Source organism: Podarcis muralis, chromosome 16, assembly GCF_964188315.1.
Source record: "Podarcis muralis chromosome 16, rPodMur119.hap1.1, whole genome shotgun sequence".
Lineage (NCBI taxonomy): Eukaryota > Metazoa > Chordata > Lepidosauria > Squamata > Lacertidae > Podarcis > Podarcis muralis.
The window spans coordinates 34,998,915-35,023,538 of record NC_135670.1 but is presented as its reverse complement, the minus strand read 5'-3'; the positions used below and the strand labels follow the sequence as shown (position 1 = coordinate 35,023,538).

At 46.0% G+C, this 24,624-nt stretch overlaps 1 protein-coding gene across 20 annotated transcripts in view; it reads right to left on the bottom strand.

The window, feature by feature from the left end:
- Positions 1-24,624, bottom strand: part of RIMBP2 (RIMS binding protein 2) — a 296,295-nt gene that overhangs the window by 94,414 nt on the left and 177,257 nt on the right. For all 20 annotated transcript variants that reach the window (XM_028709315.2, XM_077920566.1, XM_077920567.1 and 17 more), the window contains one exon: positions 2,242-2,331. In XM_028709315.2, the coding sequence (XP_028565148.2) occupies positions 2,242-2,331 (90 nt within the window). The remainder of the gene's footprint in view (positions 1-2,241; positions 2,332-24,624) is intronic.

The window sequence follows — 24,624 nt, the reverse complement described above, 5'->3', positions numbered from 1 at the left end:
CAAAAAAATTAATGGGCTGTTTCCTCCCTATTTCAGCTTTATTATAGGTTTCTGTTATAATAGATCTGTCTGCTTCCTCCCTTTTAAACATGGAGTGGGGAGGGGGGGAGACCCTTGACATAGCTCATTAAGGACCAGCAAAATATTCCACACAGCTTCCCACACCTCTCCTCACTCTACCCAGCCTTATTCTGAATACTGATTATTTCCAGGCAGACTTAAGAAGAGAGAGTTTATCTGGCACGCAGGCCTGCGCGCACATTTCTGAGCATCTGTAATTAAGAGACCTGCTAATGAATTTCCCTCTCTTAATCACAGCTACCGGCGAGCAGATTATGAAACGTGGCTCAGGAACGTTGCTGTGAACATGTGCTACAAAACATCTCCCTTTATTTCCTAGCCCCTCCTGAGAGGCTACAAAATGAAAGAATGGACAGAGAGAGAGAGAGAAAAGGAAACAAGTAATTCCAGGCTTAGAGCCCATTTACATTCTACATTTAAAGCAGTATCATGGAACTTTAAACAGAAGAATTAGTTTACTCTGCCTGTCATTGGCTCCAGCTCTACCTACGTTTGGCCTCGCAGCCCTACAAGTTGCAATGGGCACTACCACCTAATGTATGTTTCGCTCCAAGCAAAGAGGCTTAAAAAGACATTTCCCCAGGACGTCTAGCAAATAATGAGTCGCATCCGAGGCGTCTGTTAGCCACTGTATTGTATTTTATATCCTTTTGTTGTATTACTGGTGCACGTTGCACTTTCACCCTATTTATTTGCAGGTTGCTTTTAATAAGCAAGCTGATCTGTCCAAGCAGGCCTGGCCCTCTCAGGTGGTGAGGTGAGAAGCTTTGCCTCAGGCATCAGATTAGGAAGAACAGTGGATCAGTCCCCTGCTCAAGCCCCCAAGATTACACCCACGGTGAGGGGAGGGGAAACAGTTAAAACAGACTTCAGTCAACAGAATAGAGTGGCTCATAGAATCATAGAACCTCTGCTTAAACACCTCCAAAGGATGGAGTCCTAAAATATACAAAGGGCGCACCGGACCATAGGGTGCACCTAGTTTTTAGGGGGGGGGAATAAAGAATAAAGAATAAAGAGGAAGCTCTCTTGGCTTCCTCTTTAGCCACACACAACCTCTCCAGCAGGGAGAGGCTGCGAGCGGCTTTGTTTTTAGCCGCGGGACTGGGGCGGGGGTAGCCCAACCTTCCCCCAACCCCAGCCCCCAGAACAGGTCCAGGAGTGGAGGCAAGGTTGCGCAGCCTTGCCGCCGCTCCCGGAGCTTGCGGGCTGGGGGAGCGCTACGAAGGTTTGCGGATAGCTGCCTGAAGCCCGGGGAGCGCAGTGGGAGTTGGCACTGTGCTCCCCGGGCTTCAGGCTGCTATCCGCAAGCCTTTGGAGCCCGTTGGGAACTCTCGCCGCGCTCCGAAGGCTTGCGGATAGCTTCCTGAAGCCTGGAGAGTGAGAGGGGTTGGTGCGCACCGACCCCTCTCGCTCTCCAGGCTTCAGCAAAAGCCTGCATTCGCTCCATAGGACACACACACATTTCCCCTTCATTTTTGGAGGGGGGAAAGTGCGTCCTATAGAGCGAAAAATACGGTATATCTCAAGAGTCCAAAGGCCAGGGTAAAGAGGTACATCTCTTGCTTACAATGAAGATGCCAGACACAATTTGGTGCGGGGGTGGGGGGAATTCCATGGCTTTGGGGCTGCCCCAGAGACTGCCCTTTCCAAGGCCACCATTCCCCAAACCTCTTGAGGGTGGTGGAACTATCAAGGGAGCCCTCAAAGCCCATTATATACCACCCTGAGACCTGCAGGTATAGGCCAGTATATATAAATTTAATAAATAAAATAAAATTTTAGCACTCGAGAAAGTCCGTAGGGACCAATAACCGTGGGAAGAAAGGTGTTACACCATTTATCAAGGTAATGCTTTCAAGAAGCATTTGCTGCTGGTGCAAAGCAGCACCCGTGGCCAGCTCTCCCACAATGCCTTGCTCTGAGGAAGGACCCTGGGCAGCCTAGAAGTGTCTGTACTGCTGTCGCTAATGGAGCAGGAAAAGCTACTCCAAACTCAGAGCTTGGCAGCAGAGCAGTGGGGAGGTCAGTGCACCTGAAGAAGATGGCAGCAGCAGAAGGTCCACCTGCTTCATCCACAGCATTGTGCTTCCAGCAGATCATTGGCCCAAAGATCAATGAACCCCCAAAACAGTTTTGGCCACTGTACTGAGAACTTACCTGGTCATACTGAAGTGCCTTGTGAGATATGCTGGCATACTGGAGCCTCAAGCAGTTCTTTCCATGCACGACATTGTTCAGTTCATTTTTCTAGAAGAAAAAGAGGAGAGAGAGACTAAAGCACAAGGCGGCATCTTCATTCTCAGCGACTTCAATCAACCAGCGGAATGTGCCTTGGCTGACCATGTTGGGCACTCCAGGGTGCTGCCTTGTTGTGAGTCACACCAGTGGTCCGACACCCAGCTCAGTATGGCCAGCACTGCAGCTCTCCAGGATTTCACCTGGAAGATTCTGCAAGCAAGGCAGATGCTCTGGCACTGAACTATGGGTCTTCCCCCAGTTGTTGGGATTGTACTTGGAGCTCATAACCCAGGAAGGCAGCCTTAAACTTCCACTGCCTTACGGAACATCTTAGGGAGAAGAAAAGACTCTACACAAATCCAGAGTGGAGTCCCTAAGACAGTTGGATGGTACCTTGTTCCTTCCAGCAACTCTCCTGCAGCTAAGCTGGTGCCAAGCGTATTGCTCTGCTTTGCTTTGGACCACATCAGCGAGGCTGTGAGGAGGGTCTAGTCGTCTGGGCAGCCCAGGACTTCCAGACACTGTGCCCAGGCTTGCGGCTCAGAGAGGTCACTTTGGTGCTACTAATACAGCTGTTTGACTTCACCCCTGGAAGTGCTCTCCATTGATTTTTGAAACAGATGGCCGCCAACAACAACTTTGGGAAGGGAGCAAGCTGGAAACACACAAGGATGGGGAAATAGCTGCCTTATGCACAATGCTCTGGATGTGGCTGGACCAAGTAGAGAAGAGCTTTTGCTTCTGGCAAAGCATAGGCTGTGTACACACCATACATTTTAAGCACATGACTTCCCCAAAAGGATCCTGGGAACCATCATTTGTTATGGGTACTGGGAACTGTGAGGGGTAAACTACAACTTCCAGGATTCCTTAGGGGAAGTTGGGTGCTTTAAATGTGTAGCATGCATGCAGCCACAGCATCTGGGTGACAAGAATGAATTGTTCCCTCCTGTTCCTCACTATACTGACCACATCTGTTGCACTGTGTTTAGTTCTGGGTACCACCTTTTAGGAATAACCACATGCCACAGCCATCAAGTTCAGGGTCAGAGTTGCGCGGTGGTTACAGTGTTGGACTAGGACCTGGGAGACCACTGTTCAAATCATGAACTCATCAAGCTCACTGAGTGACTGTGGGCCAGTCACACCCTAACCTACCTTACAGGGTTGTTGTGAGGACAAGGTGGGGAGGGAGAACGATGTGCTTCACTTTGAGCTCCGTAGAGGAAAGGTGGAATAGAAATGCTATTATTATTATTATTATTATTATTATTATTATTATTATTATTATTATTATTAATACCCTACCCATCTGGCTGGGTTTCCCCAGCCACTCTGGGTGGCTTATAACAGAACATTAAAAACAGAATAAAACTTCAAATATTAAAAACTTCCCTAAACAGGGCTGCGTTCAGATGTCTTCTAAAAGTCAGATAGTTTTTTATTTCCTTGACATCTGACGGGAGGGCATTCCACAGGATGGGTGCCACTGCCAAGAAGGGCCTCTGCCTGGTTCCCTGTAACCTCGCTTCTCACAGGGAGGGAACCTCCAGAAGGCCCTTGGAGCTGGACCTCAGTGTCCGGGCTGAACGATGGGGGTGGAGACGCTCCTTCGGGTACACTGGGCCAAGGCCATTTAGGGCTTTTAAAGGTCAGCACCTAGATCGCTGTCCACTGAGCTGATGGGATCTGGGAGTCTTATCACCTGAAGAATTACGATTCCTCACTCCTGCCACCTGCCTCTCTGCACAGTTGGATGGGTGTTTGAAACTCAAATTTATCAGTTAAATAAAAAGGGGGGGGGGCGAAGCATCTTGTTAATTTGAAGGAGGTGCTTTTTGGCTTTTAAAAAAGGTAAAGGTAAAGGTACCCCTGCCCATACGGGCCAGTCTTGACAGACTCTGGGGTTGTGCGCCCATCTCACTCAAGAGGCCGGGGGCCAGCGCTGTCCGGAGACACTTCCGGGTCACGTGGCCAGCGTGACAAGCTGCATTTGGCGAGCCAGCGCAGCACACGAAAACACCGTTTACCTTCCCACTAGTAAGCGGTCCCTATTTATCTACTTGCCCCTGGGGGTGCTTTTGAACTGCTAGGTTGGCAGGCGCTGGGACCGAGTAGCGGGAGCGCACCCCGCCGCGGGGATTCGAACCGCCGACCTTTCGATCGGCAAGCCCTAGGCGCTGAGGCTTTTACCCACAGCGCCACCCGCGTCCCTTTTGGCTTTTAACATGGTTTTATTTATTTATTTGGTCCCCTATCTTGGAGCTAGGGGTCAGCGCTGCCTGCTGTATTTCTGAGAAGTTAATTATCCCTCACTCTTTCCACACAGGCAGTGACACAGTCAAATGAGGTCCACCATTTAACCTATTCAAAATCAATTTCTTCCCTGCCCCAGCAGCTCCTGATGAAGGCAAGGAGGCTGGAGAGAGATTAATAAGTCATGAAACCAGCCACTATTAGCCACGGGACACAACCCTTTGAAAAGAGAAACACTTCTGTAATATTATCAGACATATTGAGAGAGAGAGAGAGAGAGAGAGAGAGAGAGAGAGAGAGAGAGAGATTGAGAAGCAGGCAAATGGTCTTCCAGGCTTCCAGAATGTTTCAGTTCTCATCAGCTCATCAGTCCTGTGTGCCTTCACTGGCTCACCAGTCAGTAAATATGCAATCAAAACCTTCAATCCATTTGATAAACAGAGATAAATGCAAGAAACATAGAGGGGCTTAATTTGAAAAGAAAACCCCACACAGACAATAAGGCCATGTGCAGGAACCATGGTGGGTTTACTTCTTAGTACAGTATCAACAAGATTAAAAGCACCACAAGAAAAACCAACCAACTCAGTTTTCTTGTTAACGTTCTGATCTGGCAGTTTGTTTTACCTTAAGACATGGAGATTCTATCTCAGCAGAAACACAAATTTCGCATGTGCCTAAAGAATCCTAGAAATGCTTGTTCTTCCATATCCAGAATATTTTTGGAATATCCCCCACAGCCATCCTCTAAATGATTGTTAGCTAAGCAAAATTATTACAAACAGACAGACAAACTTTCCCCACAAAATGAATGCAAGCATTTTGAGTGAAGACTGCAATAGAAACATGAGAGGATGAAGTACATGCCCCACTTCCCAAGAAGTCCATATATTTTAATTGACAACTCTTTGGCATCTATAAGATCAGATAAGAAACCCCCTTCTTTTTCAGGCTCAGCATCCCACTTTAATAGGAAGTCAGGCTGCTGAACAGCTTTAACACGCTTGCGTTCTGTAAAACCCTGTATGAGCTCATTTGCAAAGAAAATAAATGCTTAAAATAAAATAAAAGTTACCTTACAGATCATTTGCATCTTTGCAGAAAGAAAGCCAGAATCTCTTCTACGGTTTGAAATAAATGAAACATTTTCAATATATATTAAGTGTGTGTGTGTGTGTGTGTGTGTGTGTGTGTGTGTTTCAATGGGTACAAGGCCAACAGATAAACAAAAACAAAAAAACCACAATTGGAATTGGGAGATGGCTCCAGTAGATTTAACGCAATCTGACACCACTGTCTGTGCAGCAAGGTTCTACATTGCCTGGAGTTAAGCATCTGTTGTCCCGCATTCGTTAGCTCATGCATCAATTTTTTTGCATCTGAAAACAAAAGCCCTGCCCTTCTGGAATGTAAAATTATGCAGTTAGGGTGGGATGGGAGAGAGACAGAAAAACATGTTGGACTTTTTGTGAGTTATCGTCTTTCTCTGCACTTAACGCACTGCCCAATAGTGTGTTCCCAATGGGACGCGGGTGGCAATGGGACGCGGGTGGCGCTGTGGGTAAAAGCCTCAGCGCCTAGGGCTTGCCGATCGAAAGGTCGGCGGTTCAAATCCCCGCGGCGGGGTGCGCTCCCGTTGTTCGGTCCCAGTGCCTGCCAACCTAGCAGTTCGAAAGCACCCCCGGGTGCAAGTAGATAAATAGGGACCGCTTTCTAGTGGGAAGGTAAACAGCGTTTCCGTGTGCGGCTCTGGCTCGCCAGAGCAGCGATGTCACGCTGGCCACGTGACCCGGAAGTGTCTCCGGACAGCGCTGGCCCCCGGCCTCTTGAGTGAGATGGGCGCACAACCCCAGAGTCTGGCAAGACTGGCCCGTACGGGCAGGGGTACCTTTACCTTTATCTTCCCACCAGGATTTCTAAGAGCGGAGTTGGTTGAGTGACCTAAAATTTGGATGCAGTCTACCTGCCATGTATCACAGTATGTTGGATGCTCCAGAATGCCCCAACCCCAACCCTTTTGTCAGCAGCACTAGGCAGGCGACAAATCAAAATCGAACAAGCCTAGGGGCTAACAAGCCCTTTGATGGGTTGCATTTTGGCTTGAGAGGCACAAATTGTACTGCCCTGGCCTTGACATGGTACAAGAAGCTAAGCACAGGAAATGAGAGAGATTGAGAAATGCTTGGATAGGCTTTAAAATAGCAATTTGACTGGCTGCTACTGGCAAGTCAGGGTACATCCAGAAGAAAGCATGGAGATACTACTACTGACCCAGATTAAAGGGTTGCTGCAAAGAGTTCTGAAATAATACTTGCCAAGATTTTCACCCAAGCTGAGTCGGTCCAGCATGAGACTCCTAACCTTGGGGTCATGGGTTCGAGCCCCATGCTGGGCAAAAGATTCCTGCACTGTGGGGGGCTGGACTAGATGATCCTCGTGGTCCTTCCCAATGCTATGATTCTATTATCTCTTCTATGACTCAGAGATGAGGAACCTGAGATGCCCAGAAGATGCCCAGAATTGGCCTTGGGCTGGTGGGGTCCAACAATATCTGGATTGCCACAAGATTATCCAGCCTATTGTTATAAGTAAAAAAAAACAAAACCCTGCTCTTTTTCCCTTATGGGGTACCCAAGAGCCCATGTAGAGTCATCTTGTAGGTTCTCTATCGGTAGGAGAAAATAACAGAGACCATAGCTGTCAACCTTCCCTTTTTTGGTGGGAAATTCCCTTATTCCAGCACCATTTCCCTCTGCTTCCTACTGCTATCCCGGATTGTTAGATATCCCATAGACTGTCCCCGGGACAGTTGAGGCTGCTGATCCCTTATTTTCGAGGCTGCTGATCCCTTATTTTCAAATCTGAAAGTTGACAGCTATGACAGAGACCAACCAGAGAATATTGAGAAGCAAAGCAGCTAGTAAGCCTGATCTTTATTAACTGTTGCAACATGGTGCCCCCTTCACACACAGGAGAAGGAGGACCTCAAGCAAAGGTGTGCCCGCCCTTATATAGACATTTTAAATTACCCGCCCTGGAGTCCAGGACCACCCCCAGGTTGTATATATGCGTAAATGAACCGCATATCCTAAAGACAACACGGTCTCCACTGTGCCTCATTCCAAAGGAAACACAAACCCTGGGAAGCGCATGGAACCACTGGAATATCGCACTACTTGGAGACTGGGGTGCCGTGCCACAAAATTCATGAATGGAGAAGTGTTTAGTAACAAGAGTCGCTAGAGCACAAGACTCTTAATCTCAGGGTTGTGGGTTTAAGTCCCAGGTTGGGCAAAAGATTCAAGCATTGCAGGGGCTAGATGACCCCCGTGGCTCAACTCTTCCAGCTCTGCAATCGTATGTTTCTATTATTCTACCTATGGGATGCAGGTGGCGCTGTGGGTTAAACCACAGAGCCTAGGACTTGCCGATCAGAAGGTCGGCGGTTCGAATCCCCACGACGCGGTGAGCTCCCGTTGCTCGGTCCCAGCTCCTGCCAACCTAGCAGTTGGAAAGCACGTCAAAGTGCAAGTAGATAAATAGGTACCACTCCAGCGGGAAGGTAATCGGTTTTTCCGTGCACTGCTCTGGTTCGCCAGAAGCGGCTTAGTCATGCTGGCCACATGACCCAGAAGCTGTACGCCGGCTCCCTCAGCCAATAAAGCGAGATGAGCACCGCAACCCCAGAGTCGGTCACGACTGGATCTAATGGCCAGGGTCCCTTTACCTTTACCTATATTATTCTACCTGCGGTCTGACTCTGAAGTGCTATAGCGCAGACATGGGTTCACCTCTGTGGTAATAACTAGGGGCTGGCTTATGAACGCCTGTATTTAAAAACAAAATCTGTGCATCTGCGAGGTCTGGTTTACAATTTGAACTTTAGTGCTGACATAGTTGAAGGTGTGTGTGTGTGGGGGGGTGCGGTTTGGAAAGGTGGGAGGGGGAGAAAGAGTGAACTGTGGGTCAAGCTACAAAAGGGCAAGGAGCTGGTGACATTTGAAAGCCTCTGCTGCTAACAGCCAAGTGAGAAGTCAGCTAAGCCACACAGCAGGGTTTCCCCCACCACCACCTTAATGGAGAAACCATCTGCATTTTAAATAAGCTCCCTTCCATAATTAGGGTTTCTTTTTAAGATGCAAATGAAAACATGTCCTAATAAAAGAGGATCAACAAAAGGGTGACTGGGGCTCCTTCCTAGCCTAATAGCACAACATCAGATGATATACAGGGCGTAAAAATAGCAGCCACGGAAATCAATAAAGAGCCCACCCAAGCCATGGGACTGTTTCTCTGTAATCAGGAATTGATTCCCGCAATCAGATATGTGGCGATTAAAAAGCGCACGCAAGAGAAAGAGCAACGAAAACCTGACACCATTTCAAACTCCTTGTTGGTTCACCTATTCAAGGCTGATTCTCTTTAAATCGCATCCTGACACAGGCAGATGTTAGCACTGAGGTAGCCAAAGCGATGTTCTCCAGATGTGATTCCCACCACCATCAGCCAGCGGTTAAGGATTGATGGGGTAAGGATGGGAAGCATCATGCAGACTAACGCTTGCTTGTGTCAGGATGTGGTCAGTGCCAGATTTACGTATAAGCTAAACAAGCTATAGCTTAGGGCCCCACTCTCTTGGGGGCCCCCCAAAAAATTAAAGGAAAAAAACCTGGATGTACATTTCCAAAATATAAGATAAAAAAGAAATAAAATAAAACCTACATACAGCAATAGTGTTCTGTGTTGTGTAGGCTCCTATGATGTAAGTAATGGTGTAAAGCCTGCTAGCCTGCTCCCTAAAATATCACTGGTTTACTCATTTCTATATCAATTACTTTGATAAAATACGCATTTTGTTATGTGCAAATGGCTTTAGATACCTATTAGGTCCATAAATGACCATATAGCATATATTCAACACAAAAAAACAGCGACAATTTGTTGTTGACAAAGGACAGCTGGACATATAAAGGGCCCCATTACTTTCAGTAGCTTAGGGCCTCAGGAAACCTAAATCCGGCACTGGATGTGATTCAAGAGCCATAGCCTTGAAACATGTGAACACATGTTAACATATGCTTTACAATACAAAAACTCAAAACTACATATCGTAATGAATGTGCTGGAAGGGCAAGCTCCAAGAAATATCAAGAAAAGCAGAAAGGGTAAGCCCAGGTTTGGTGTTTGGATCCTTATCCATGACAAATAGATTTTGGTGTGCTTTAAGGAAATCTTTAATAATCACATTCAGCTACATTATCAACCTTTTTTTCTATTTTGATCTGCTCCTCCCATCTCTTCCCTTAGCTACTGGGTTCCTGCTCAGGACAAACCCTCTAAACATGAATTTAAATGGTAGTTAACAGACCCCCAACACCAGTTTAGCAAACAATGATAATCTCCATTTTCAAGAGAAGCTAAGGTAAATATTCCCTATGGATTTTGAGCTATGACAACCATGTATATTAAAATCAATGTTTGTGTGTAGGGCATTAGGAAGATGGAACATGGTGAAATTTCACCAGACACCCCATGCATATCTTTCAAGGCTTTTCTTGATGTTCATAATGTCTGGAAACGTGCATTTGTGTTGGTGGTGCTATCAGGGAAAGGGAATGTATAGCCCTCCAGATTTTGTTGGACTCCACTTCCCATCAGCCTCAACAAGCATGGGTCATGGATGATGGGAGTTATAGCCCAACGACACTTGAAGGGCCACCATTCCCCACCGCAAAGTAGGATTAATGAAAGCTGAGGGTTATAGAGAGGCAAGCTTCCTACCAGATTCTTGCATTTAGTGGCAATCTCAGTGGAGTTACAAAACAGCAGCCATAAATTTAACGCATCGTACCTTTGCACAGTGCAAGGAACTGAGAGCAGCAGGGACCTAGTGGGAATTCACTTTTGGATAATTAAAGTACAGTAGCAGAAGATTAAATTTGTGCAGCCTATTTAAAAAAAAAAGACTGCTCAAAAGCTCTCATGCTTTTATATTTAATTTGCTCAGCACCATATGTTCTGCCGATACCTAGAGAATCTCTTCCTCTCTCATATCTTACCCCCATCTCTCTTCTTAATTTCATGAAATCAAGGATGGTGGACAACAGAAAAAGAGCAGAGGAGTCATTAAAAGGGAGACTCTTTCAAAAGGTGCACCCCGTGATAGGGGTCTGCATACCAGGGATTTGAACTGACCACAGGTTTGGTTTTGGATCCCGATTTGGCGCTTTGGAAAAACGATCTGCCTTATTCCAAGGCAGTCCATACGTTGCTTGGGGATTCATTCAAGTCTACATCATTCCTCACCCACCCCATTCAGAAACTACAAACCGCTTTGAGTAGATGCTTAATCGCATCTGCTTCACCTTGTGACGCCCTGTATACACCCTGCTTCACCTCTGACAAGCAAAAAAAACCAAACACCTAAGGGGCACCCCCTTCACCTTGGGATTTGGGGTGCCTCTAAATCTGATGCACACGACTGCATCTCCTCCAACAGCATTTCATAAATTAAAATAGGGGAATTCTTGTGCAGTTGGCAACACATCTCCCCACAAGCATCACCTTCAGCACTTCCCCAGTGGGGAGGCATATGTCGTTTTGTGGTTTGCCTCAGGTGTCAAAATGTATTGGGCCAGCCCTGCTTTTCTGACTTATACCTCCTTAAGTTACTTTAATTACTTAAGTGCCAGATTTACATATAAGCTAAACAAGCTATAGCTTAGGGCTCCGGTCTCTTGCCCCCCCCCCCCAAAAAAAATTTAAAGGAATACACTTGAACTGTGTATTACTTCTGAATAAAGATGCTTTGGCTTAGACTATTATCTTCTTAGAGACCTAAGAGAAGGAGCTGGGTTCTGGGGAAATTTGGCATCTGTGCAGTGCCGCGTTTACATGTAAGCTAAAAAACAAAACAAAACTGGGTGTATATTTCCAAAATATAAGATAACAAACAAATAAAATAAAACCTGCATACAGCAACAGTGTTTTGCATTGTATAGGCTCCTATGATGTAAGTAATGGGCCCTGCCTGCTAGCCTGCTCCCTAAAATATCACTGGTTTGCTCATTTCTATATATAGGGTGCCTACATTCTGCATGGACTGGTTACAATGGCAACATGTGCAAATGGCTTTAGATACCTATTAGGTCCATAAATGACCATATAGCATATTCAACACACAAAAACAGTGACAATTTGTTGTTGACAAAGGACAGCTGAACATATAAAGGGCCCCATTACCTTCAGTAGCTGAGGGCCTCATCAAACCTATATCCAGCCCTGCTTAAGTAACTACTTGTTGATATGTAGATTAAACAGCAAACAGTCACTCTGGCAAAACTGTAGATTTGCCACCCCATACCAGATACTCATAGAGAAGCCCTGGGTGCTAAAAGTGTCTTCACTCAACTTACAACTGCCCCTCTCCAGTTCCAAATGGCAAAAATGCTGTTTTCCATGCATGCACCAATCTACGCCTACTGGCAGCAACTCTCCAAGGTTTCAGACAAGGGTCCTACCTGGATATAACGGGGATTGAACCCAGGGCCATCAAAATACAGAGCAGATGCTCCAGCACTGAGCCACAGCCCTTCCCCAAGGGACTAATCACTTCTCATTACTCTGTCCCAGCTCCTTACTCTGAGCATCTCATCACTCAGGCACAAACTGAGCCAGTGGTGGGTCAATGAGTACATCTTAGCTTCAAACCAGCACCCTGGCAAAGAAGCAAGATGATGTATACACAAACATGGGAAAGGTTGAGAGAGTTGGGTATGTTTAGCCTGGAAAAGAGGAGACTGAGAGGAGATAGGATAGTCTTCAAATATCTCAAGGGCTGTCACATGGAAGAGGGAGCAAGCTTGTTTTCTCCTGCTCTGGAGGCTAGAACACAAACCAACGGATTCAAGTTACAAGAAAAGAGATTCCAACTAAAGTGATTTCTGCTAGTCTTCTTCTTCTTTGGCGATCACTCGTAAGTGAGTAAGATGGTCTTCCATAAACACGGTTGTCCGTAAGTGACTGTGGAGGCCAATTCTGGATCCACACGTCCTTCCACAGTGGGGACATTGGTTTCTGGGCGGGAGTTGATCATGGTGTGGATTTGCCAAGCGTGCCTTCCTCTTAGCACATTTCTCCCTTGCATCCTGAGTTCGATCGTCTTCAAAGCCCATGACACCTTTGATAAAGGCTGTTCTCCAATTGGAGCGCTCGCAGGCCAGTGTTTCCCAGTTGTCAGTGTTTATACTACATTTTTAAAGATTTGCCTTGAGAGAGTCTTTGAACCTCTTTTGTTGACCACTGGCATTACGCTTTCCATTTTAAAGTTTGGAATAGAGTAGTTGCTTTGGAAGATGATCATCAGGCATCCGCACAACATGACCAGTCCAACGAAGTTGATGTTGAAGAATCATTGCTTCAACACTGGCGATCTTTGCTTCTTCCAGGCACTGGTGGACTTTCCTTCCTTGGAGGTTTTTAAGCAGAGGTTGGATGGCCATCTGTCATGGCTGCTTTAGCTGAGATTCCTGCATTGCAGGGGGTTGGACTAGATGACCCTTGGAGTCCCTCCCAACTCTACAATTCTATGATTCTATTGACCAATCCCAAGGCATGGAACTTCAACTTCCACCATCACAAAGTCCTTACCAATGATAAGTGATGGGCACTTTTAAAGTTAAGGAAACAGCAACCACTTGATGAAAAACACATTACCGTACATGTCACCACACAAAAGCCTGGAGCTTGGAGAAGGGTGGGAAGTGGGAGGGGTGGCTCATTTCATTTTAAAGACAAAGAAAGCATTGCCTTCCCCGGGTGTTAAAAACCAAAGCAAAACACAACCTTCTCAGGGACTCTCAGCCACTAATGCAATTGCCAATGCAATTAATGGAATTGTTACATTTCAAAGCAACTCCGACTGTGTGGGTTCCCAAGCGCACTGCATGCAAGGATGCCAGGAGCAATTCTAATTGGAATCCTGGGTTTCTTCTCTCTCTCTCTCTTCCTCTCCCCCAGCCCACCCATTCATGTTTGCCTCGTAAATGAAGCAGGGGTTACTGCAGAACAGAGGTCACAGACATTACGAAGCATGACCCCAGCGTGGACTCCCTCAGGCATATCCTTAAAAGGAAACACACAAAGCAGAAGCAATTGTTTTATGCTTGAAAATGTAGGGATCAGGAGATGCTTGGGGAGTCTGATATTTGTGAATGAACCGGTTCGCACTGTTTGACCAAAGACGAGGATTGTGATTTAGCTGTCCATCAGATTCTGTCCTTCTGGTAACACTGCACTGCAGTTTGGCAGTTTAGATAAGATATACATTGAAATATGTAAAGGTAAAGGGACCCCTGACCATTGGGTCCAGTTGTGGCCGACTCTGGGGTTGCAGCGCTCATCACACTTTATTGGCCAAGGTAACTGGCATGCAGCTTCCGGGTCATGTGGCCAGCATGACTAAGCCGCTTCTGGCAAACCAGAAACGGAAACGCCGTTTACCTTCCCGCCGGAGCGGTACCTATTTATCTACTTGCACTTTGACGTGCTTTTGAACTGCTAGGTTGGCAGGAGCAGGGACCGAGCAACGGGAGCTCACCTCGTCATGGGGATTCGAACCGCCGACCTTCTGATCGGCAAGTCCTAGGCTCTGTGATTTAACCCACAGCACCACCCGTGTCCCTACTGAAATATGTACTTGGAGATAATTTTTTAAAAAGTAATAATTGCATTGTAGTGCAGAAACGGAGAAATCAGACTTAAGGGCAGAATGAGCAAGAGTGATGCAGAAGAGAAATCAACAGGTTTGTTCATTCCCTGGTAAGACTGATGTGTTTATTCCAACTGAGAGAACAACTTCCATATCTGTCCATCTCATGGCAAAGAAACAGGCATTGCTTAGCTAGACAATGTTTATACTTGCTGTTTTATTTTATTTTTATTTATTTAAGGTTAATATACTGTTCAACATTCAGAATTTCATAACATTTATAATGGGCTTTAGGCTCATTTACCTAAAGTAAGGACAAGTAAGCAGCACTGAACTTGATAGTTATGTATGCATAGTTATGTATAATATTGCATTGTTAGATTCTGGTGCCCTGTGGAAGTTATGGACTACAGCTCTAGTCTCTGAACAGTGGTCAATGCTGGCTGGAGCAGAACAGAATTGTAGTTCTAAACATCTGGAATACACCAGGTATGGGAAGACTGACGTCCATTATCGCAGCAATCTTTAAAAGTATATGATCTCCCATGCTGTAGACATGAGACTTTGAACCAAACAGGGATGTGGGGAGGGGAGTTCGATTCAGTTTATATTTAAAGATGAATCTACTAAATATGAACTTATTGAAACAATACAAAACCAAATTGCAGCCCTCCTTCAAAATCTGGACTGATATGAATTTTGAGATGCAGCCGGTGATTACCAAATTGCACCTATGAGGGGCAAAGGTGCATAGGTAAAGGTAAAGGGACCCCTGACCATTAGGTCCAGTCATGGCCGAGTCTGGGGTTGCGGCGCTCATCTTTATTGGCCAAGGAAGCTGGCCTACAGCTTCTGGGTCATGTGGCCAGCATGACTAAGCCGCTTCTGGCGAACCAAAAAAGCGCACGGAAACACCGTTTACCTTCCCGCCGGAGTGGTACCTATTTATCTACTTGCACTTTGACGTGCTTTCGAACTGCTAGGTTGGCAGCAGCAGGGACCGAGCAACGGGAGCTCACTCCATCGTGGGGATTCGAACCGCCAACCTTCTGATTGGCAAGTCCTAGGCTCTGTGGTTTAACCCACAGCGCCACCCGCGTCCCTTGCAAAGGTGCATAAGAAGGAACAAATCGGTGAAAATAACATTTAAGGCGCACTGCAAAATGTGCATGGTAGTGAAAACTGCATACAAAAATGTATTTATTGGGAGAATTTTGCACCAAAACCCTGGAGAATTTTCATAAAGATTTTTTTTTAAAAAATGTAAATTACTGCAGGAATGTAGAGAATTGAATTTAAGTCTGGACAGATCAGTTCCCAGGACCAAATTATATTTGATTCAGAGTGTGGGCTGGGGATTGGATTGTGGCAGCAGTGCTAAGGAATAAGGCTCCCCACCCTTGCCAGCACCAAAGTCAGCAGAGTATGAATTACATGAACGAAAGCTCTGAAGCGTAACTTCTTTGAAGCCTTTTTACAGCTACTGCAAACTAAAAATAAACTATAAACTAAAGACTAACGGAAAAGGGATGCGGGTGGCGCTGCGGGTTAAACCACAGATCCTAGGACTTGCTGATCAGAAGGTCGGCGGTTCAAATCCCCGTGACGGGGTGAGCTCCCGTTGCTTGCTCCCTGCTCCTGCCAACCTAGCAGTTCGAAAGCACATCAAAGTGCAAGTAGATAAATAGGTACCGCTCCGGCGGGAAGGTAAACAGCGTTTCCGTGCGCTGCTCTGCTTCGCCACAATCGGCTTAGTCATGCTGGCCACATGACAGACAAATGCCGGCTCCCTCGGCCAGTAAAGCGAGATGAGCACCACAACCCCAGAGTCGGCCACGACTAGACCTAATGGTCAGGGGTACCTTTACCTTTACCTAAAGACTAACGGAGGCTACTGGACTGCATGAGTGTTACAGTTTCTTATGCAGTCATCTTATCTCTACACAGGTGACACTCAGACTCCCACAGAGTCAGGCAGGAGCGAAAGAAGAATGAGCAGATTCTGCCGCCTCCTTTCTGAAAACATCATGAGATTCTTACAATGGGATGGGTGAAATATCCACAACCCTTTCACTCCACAGCTGCACCTCCACCTCTGGGGCCCCACTTTGGATTCCTCTGATTTAGTAAGTTCTGTTGGAAGTTTGGCTGTAGCTCATGCTTTACCAACTGAGCTATCCTAATGTATCGTCTTCCTTTTTTGTTACCCAACACCAGCACCACAGTGTATGCCCAGCTGAAAAGGGGCAGCTACTCTCTGTTGCCTGGTGTTGGGCTAAGATAGGATGGAGGGTGATGCCTTTGAAAAGGTCATTCGCTCCAGCTATCCCCCAATGCAATTATGCTGGGCTCCCAACCACCTTCGCAACCTCTTAATAACCATCCCAGGGGAAATAGCACTAAAATGCAATGGGTCAAATGGGAAGGCAACCCTAGTAGAATCTGATTAGCCTGTCATTCTTAGCTTTAATTTCCCAACCCCAAAGCAACCTGACACTGGGAGCAAGCAATGAAGAAGAAGAGGAGGAGGAGGAGTTTGGACTTAATACTACTACTACTACTACTACTACTACTACTACTAATAATAAATTCATTTATACCCCACCCTCCCCAGCCAGAGCCAGGCTCAGGGTGGCTAACACCAGTAAAATTACAGTAAAAACATAATGGGAGGGGGACCAATTTAAAATACAGGTTAAAATGCAATTTAAAATGCAGCCTCATTTTAAAAGTAGCCCATAGATCAAAACCATAAGGGGAGGGAAACATAAGGGTCAGACTGAGTCCAAACCAAAGGCCAGGCGGAACAGCTCTGTCTTGCAGGCCCTGCGGAAAGATGTCAAGTCCTGCAGGGCCCTAGTCTCTTGTGACAGAGCGTTCCACCAAGTCGGGGCCAGTACTGAAAAGGCCCTGGCCCTAGTTGAGATATCCCGCCTTTCACTATCCTAAGGAGTCTCAAAGCAGCTAACAATCTCTTTTCCCTTCCTCCCCCACAACAAACACTCTGTGAGGTGAGTGGGGCTGAGAGACTTCAAAGAAGTGTGACTGGCCCAAGGTCACCCAGCAGCTGCATGCAGAGGAGCGGGGACGCGAACCCGGTTCCCCAGATTACGAGTCTACCGCTCTTAACCACTACACCATGCTGGCACTCAGGCATCAGTCTGGGAATGTTCCCTGCCTGAAAGCCTGGACAGCCATGAAGATAGTTGAAAGCAACTCAAGAGACCCAGAGATGGAAAGAAGATAAAGTACCAACCAGAGAAAAATGGCAGACCAAGTTGATGGACTATGCCAAAATGGAAAGACTGGCGGGAAAGATCAGAAATCAGGAAGACCAAATTTTTGTGAAAGACTGGAATAACTCTGTAACGTATCTGAGAGACTACTGTAAACAGTTTGAAAACACTAGCAGGAATACAGTGACACTTGTAAGGTGACATGGACGTTGGAAATTATGAGTAATAGACAGAATACAGTAAAAGATACAGAAAGGAAAGACTGAATTGGAACCCAAGGAAGGATGGAGGGAGGTCCGAGGGTTCGGAGAACCTTTCGTTTTGTTATTACTATTTTCTGTTTCTTTAATACTTGGATTGGTTATGATTGTTAATAATATTATGTAAAAACCAAATAAACTTAAAAAAAGAAATGATGAGAAAGCGACTCAAGAGACAGCATGGCTTTTCAAGGTACATGGGTGTGTTTTCCTTGCGCTGCTTGCTTAAAGAAACACATGCAATGGATTCTAAGCCACACACAACCAGAGAAGGGCCATAGCTCAGTGAGAGAGCTCATGCTTCTCCCTGGTTCACCCTTCAGCATCTCAGGCATCGGGCTGGGAATGTTCACTGCCTGAAAGCCTGGGCAGCCACGGCCAGTGAGGCCTTGTCCCACTAGTTTCCCCCAGTAAAGCCCATGGTTTACAGCTGAATCGGACCAAATGACAATTGGGTTTTCTGCAGATTGCTGCTTATTCCAATTCAGCGGCAAATGAACCATAGAGTTGGAAGGGACCACAAGGGTCATCTCGTCCAACTCCCTGCAATGCTGGAATCTTTTGCCCAACACAGGACTTAAACCCTGAGATTGAGAGCCTTGTGCTCCACCAACTGAGCTATCCCAGGAATCATGTTTTCCAGGGAAAAGCTGTGAGGCAAATGCAACACCACTCAGACTCGCGCTTTCCAGTCACCATCTCTTAGCCTAACCTACCTCACAGGGCTCTTGTGAGGGTGAAATGGGGAGGAAGAGAACCATGTACATCACCCTGAGATCCTTGGAAGGTGAAAGTGGTTGATGAATGCAATAAATACAAATAAAATGATACTGAGCTGGGCAGACCAAGGATCTGACTTAGGATAATTGTCAGTTTATGCAACCCGTGACCTCACCAGCACATTGGTAGATATTGTAAGAATCGGCTTAAGAACCACCAAACAGTGTGGTTAAGAGTGCTGAACTAGGGAGACCAGGGTTAAAATCCCAACTTAGCCATAAGGCTCACTATGTAATTATTATTAGTAGTAGTAGTAGTAGTAGTAGTAGTAGTAGTAGTACCCTGTCCATCTGGCTGGGTTTCCCCAGCCACTCTGGGCAGCTTCCAACAAAGATTAAAAATACATCAAAATGTCACACATTAAAAACTTCCCTGACTATTTAACCTTGGGCCACTCATGGACTTTCAGCCAAGCCTACCTCACAGGGTGGTTGAGACTATTAGGGTGAAAAAATGTCATGTTCCTGCTTTGGCTCTGAATCTGACAGTTGTTCTAGAGGTGTTTTTTTAAAAAAAATTAAAAAATATTATCCATATTAATAACATTTGGAAATGACAGTGGGAAATGTACAGATTCAAGATTTCCAAAAATACTGAAGTTGTTTGCTTGTTTGCATTATACAATCATAGAACTGTAGAGCTGGAATGGACCCAAGAGATGTCTAGCCCAACCCCCTGCAATGCAGGAATCTACGTAAGCTAAAGCATCCATGACAGATGGCCATCTAACCTCTGCTTAAAAACCTCCAAGGAAGGAGAGTTCATAACCTCCTGAGGGTGACTGTTCCACTGTCAAACACCTCTTACTTTCAGAAAGTTCTTCCTGATGTTTAGTCATGACATTACATTAGTAATTACATTAGTAGTATCACACTTTTCGTTCATGGGGTTCAAGGCGACTCATACATTGTACTCTCCCTCCCAATTTTATCTTCACAGCAACCCTGAGAGGTAGGTTAGGCTGGCCCAAGATGACCCAATGTGTTTCTTGCCTGAGCTGTGAACTGAACCCTATTCTCCTGGGTCCCTAGCTCAACACTCTACAGTGGTGCCTCGCAAGACAAAATTAATTCGTTCCGCGAGTTTTTTCGTCTTGCGATTTTTTCGTCTTGCGAAGCACGGTTTCGGAAAAGTTTTGGAAAAGCTTCAAAAATCACCAAAGTCTTCAAAAACCTCAAAAAAGGCTACCACACTGCGTGCTATGAGTTGCTCCTCGAAGTCAAGTCGCAACTGTATTAACGGTTTTAAGAAAAAGGAAACAAACTTGCAAGATGTTTCCGTCTTGCGAAGCAAGCCCATAGGGAAAATCGTCTTGCGAAGCAACTCAAAAAACCAAAAACCCTTTCGTCTTGCGAGGCATTCGTCTTGCGAGGTACCACTGTAATCACTTACAACTATGCACTGCATAGAAAGGGAAAGGGGAGGCCACTTCAGTGCATAGCTGTCAACTTTCAGATTTGAAAATAAGGGATCAGCAGCCTCGCCTGTCCCGGGGACAGTCTATGGGATATCTAACAATCCGGGATAGCAGCGGGAAGCAGCGGGAAATGGTGCTGGAATAAGGGAATTTCCCACAAAAAAAGGGAAGGTTGACAGCTATGCTTCAGTGTTATGTGCAGGTCAGCACCCATCAAAATCCTTGCAGTTTGCCCTCCACCCCACTATGAGGAGCTGTTCCCTAACACCAATTGGGGGAGGGGGTCAAGGGGGGGAAAGGCATCTGTTTTTAAATGGGAGTGTTGGAGAGGATTGATGAAACGGTCAGCAAAAGCAGGTAACAGTGTCAGGGCTCTTGTGTGCTCTGAAAAGAAGTCCGCTTTGCAGGCGCATGCATTAAAATTCCACCCACCCAACACGTGGGCATCAACATGCGGAAGCCGGCACGAAAGCCAGACGTGCATGAGCCGTGATTAAATAGTCAGTTTCAAGTACGTGCATCGAAGCCCCGTATCCTTCCTTGCCGACAGTTAATGCTTCAATTAAAAGGATAGGCTCTCACCACTGTTTCCCAACAAGCCTGCCTTATTGCAATGCGCAAAGGAACAGAGGCGAGGAGGGGGGAGATCAGCGGTTGCCATGGCAATGCAGCCCAGCAGGTGCGGAATATCTGTCCTGTAGTACCTATTTGAGAAGGAGAAAAGGAAAGGGTGGGGAGGCTTGGGTGCTTTTGTGTGACCAGAGCAAGAGCGGCTTAAGTGGAGGTTGGGTTGCCACCTGTCATGGATGCTGTGGCGATCACACAGGGTCCCTGGACGTTTAACGGTCTATTGCAGTGTTTCCCAACCTTGTGCCTCCAGATGTTTTTGGCCTACAACTCCCATCATCCCTGACTAGCAAGACCAGTGGCAAGGGGTGATGGGAATTGTAGGCCAAAAACAGCTGGAGGCACAAGGTTGGGAAACACTGGTCTATTGATCCCTGTGCCACCACTGTGCTCGCTTCCCTGCTGCCACCAACCCATTACTCTCGGGTAAAACACTGAGTCCAGACAGTTGTTAAAACTGAACCAAATAAACAAGTTTATTTTACAAACATTAACAAGTTTATGGTTTCTCAGATAATATTCCTGTCAGTATCTTAACTTTAGTTTCTTTACCAGCCTATACCTTCCTAATACCTTCTGACCGATTATCTCAACTCTCTGACTGACTTCGCTTAACAAATTCTCTCACTCTCTCACAACCATAGACTTATCCTCTCTGTCTCTTCTAACTCCAGACTGTCTTCTCAACCACCCTAACTCTAACTTCCTTCTCTTGGGTTCCCATTGGTTAGTCATTTTACAATTAGTTAACCTTTTCCTTATGAACCCAGTATGATGTCACACACCTAGGAGGGCAAACGCCACAGATGCTTTAGCCGAAATTCCTGCTTTGCAGGTGGGTTGGGCTAGATTGCTCGCAGGGTCCCTTCTTACTCCACAGTTCTATGATTCCTATAGGCCAGCATCATCTTGGGTCACCTCTTTGGACAGAAAAGTCTTCCCATGATGTCTCCTAGCAGGGATGGGGAACCTGGGGCCAAATGGGTCCCTCTGGGCCTCTTTATGTGGTCCTCAGGACACTCCTGAGGCCACACCCCTCAGCTCCACACCCTCTTTTTGCCTGGCCAGAATCATAGCTGTCAACTTTCAGATTTGAAAATAAGAGATCAGCAGCCTCAAAAATAAGGGATCAGCAGCCTCACCTGTCCCGGGGACAGTCTATGGGATATCTAACAATCTGGGATAGCAGAGGGAAATGGCACTGGAATAAGGGAATTTCCTGCAAAAAAAGGGAAGGTTGACAGCTATGGCCAGAATGTGTCCTTGAACTCTGATACGGCCCTTTGGATGACCTGGGTGGAGGAAAGGGGTGTGTGTTTTAAAAGTAGCTTGCCCTGCAAAGGTAAAACTATAATCATCATCATTATCAAACCTTTTATTGGCATCACATACAAACATCCAAAACAAATCAACGCAGAATTACCACTTCCCCAGTGGCACAAAACATTTGCTAAAAGAAAGGAGGCAGAGCGGTCTATTGTCACATCTCTAGGTCTCCAGGGAGATCAGGTAAAATTAGCACCTGTTTCTCCACCCACTTTTGCCTCCGGCCTCATCCACCTCTCTGGCCTATGGCCCCTGGAAAGTTGCCCAGGAGGGAATGTGGCCCTTGGGCTGGAGAAGATGGAGGGGGGGGGAGGAATCCTACCTAGGCATTCTCTGAAATATTCCCAAGGCCATGCTGCCCTTTCTGGTCTGCTTAATTCCCTGGTTGAGCTTTACCACCCGCAGGCACTCCAAGTGCCCCTATTTTCCAGGGACAGCCCTGGATTTACAGAAGCCGTCCCAGTTTCTGATTTGATCCCGGAATGTCCCACTTTTCCTTAGGACATCCCTATGTCCCCCCTTTTTTGTGTCTTTTAAATGCTTTATTGTCCGTCTTCTATAAATGTACAACAACTAGTCATAATCATTTCCATTAATCCAATAAAGATATCAATAATCACAAAGAATACATACAGTTTTGACTATGTGTTTTCTTCACGAACCTGTGACTTCCCTTCCTCTCCATATTTCCCCCTTTTTGATAAACATGTTGCATAATTTTTCTTTATTATTTTATAAAAACTATTTTTTCTATATCTGTATCATTTTTCTTTATAAATATTAGTTACAGAAATCACTCAAAGGCTACTGCTGTATTTAGATTACAGTTATTTTTCAGATATTTCTTAAAGGACATCCCTATTTTTATTAGAGAAATGTTGGAGGCTATAGAGTTATCCGACCCCCCAGGCCATCTGAAGGCAGCCCTGTATAGGGAAGTTTTTTTAAAAAAATGTTTAATGTTTTATTATGTTTTCATATATGTTGGAGGCCACCCAGAGTGGCCGGGGCAACCCAGTCAAATGGGCAGGGTATACATAGTAAAATTATTATTATTATTATTATTATTATTATTATTATTATTATTATTACCCTATTTTCATAAATGTTGGAGGGTGTGCAACTGATGCCCTGTGTCCACTTACAGCCCTTTCAGATGCTTGAGAGAAAAGACAGTAAGATCTTTTCAGAAAAAAGTTACTTTCCTTTACAGCCGCCTCACTGCAGGCTAACAACAACTGACTCTACAGTGTCTCTTGATGACTTTATTCAGCCTTTTGGAAAACAAACACACACCCCTGCACAAGTCAAGCTTGTGCAATTGGTCACTCACCACACCAAGCCAGATGTGGTGTTCCAGATGTGTTTGGGTTGTCCGTCATGATAAACCAGACCCTGACCTCAGGGCCCCTGGGATGCAGAACACACCCACCATCCCCACACACAATCCAAATCTGGATCCAGATATGGCAGCCCCAAAGTCCCCAGTTTTGGCCTTGATAAAACACAAGTGTCCCCGTGTGACATTTCCTCATTCCTGTCTTCACAACCGCACACCTAGGGATGAAATCTTGCAGTTTGCCCTTTCATTAATGAGCAAGCTGTGAGGACCCAGGCTAATATTTTATTAATCAAAGATCTTTTAAAACATCAAGGCATAAAGGTTATTTTAAAAACAGACACACACGGATAACTTCATTGATCACTTTACTTTTCTTCAGCAAGGCCACCCTGTCCTCCAATTTATTTTAAAACGGGTGTGGTTTTCTTTGTAGATGAAACCTAAAAACACAACTCTGGGCATCTTTGTTTATAAAAACAGCTGCCAGTAAAGAAATCACGGGTAGCTCCGTTGGTTTGCGCGTGGTGCTGGTAATGCCAAGGTTGCCGTTTCGATCCTCGGATGGGACAGCTGCATATTCCTCCATTGCAGGGGGTTGGACTAGATGATCCTCAGGAACCCTTCCAACTCCACAATTCTATGAAATAACTAAAACCCAGGCATGCACAATTGTTTTTGCTGTGGGTGCCCATGGGTGCCTGGCCTCTGCTCTCTGCCACCACCCACTGCCCCCTCCCACAGTGACTGCTGCCTCTGTGCAAGGCCTGCCGTGGCTGCAGAGTGATGCTCATAGCCTCAGCAACTGTGGCTGAATGCCAGAGGTAAGGGAGGCTGTGGTGGGCAGCTTGTCATGGCAACGGTGCACATCGCACAGAGCTGGAGGCCCTGGTCCAGTTGCGCCATCATTACATCATTATGGCACGGTGTGAGCCAAAGTTGGGCACCCACAATGTGGGGGTCAGTTCGGCACCCCTGATCCCTGCCCACACAGCAACCTTTGGTGCCCTGGACAGAGAAAGCCCAGGTCAAAAGGGGTGTGCTTATTGGGGCAGTTTTCAGGGGGAAAGATTCGGAAACAGCTTGGATCCAAAACTACCCCCTCCACCTGACCATAGCTGTCAACTTACAAATTTGAAAATAAGGGTTCAGCAGCCAAAATAAGGGATTTTAGTCAACCAGTTTAAAGGGACCTGGTAATTTTGGAGAGCAGCGCAGGTTTTTAGTCCTTCATTTCCAGAGGTTGCTGCTCAAGACACCAGTCGATGAAACACTGCAATTAAATAATTACAAGAAGCAACCACTTTTTGCACAAAATGAAGTCAAAGCTACGAAGATTTCCATCAGGTGGG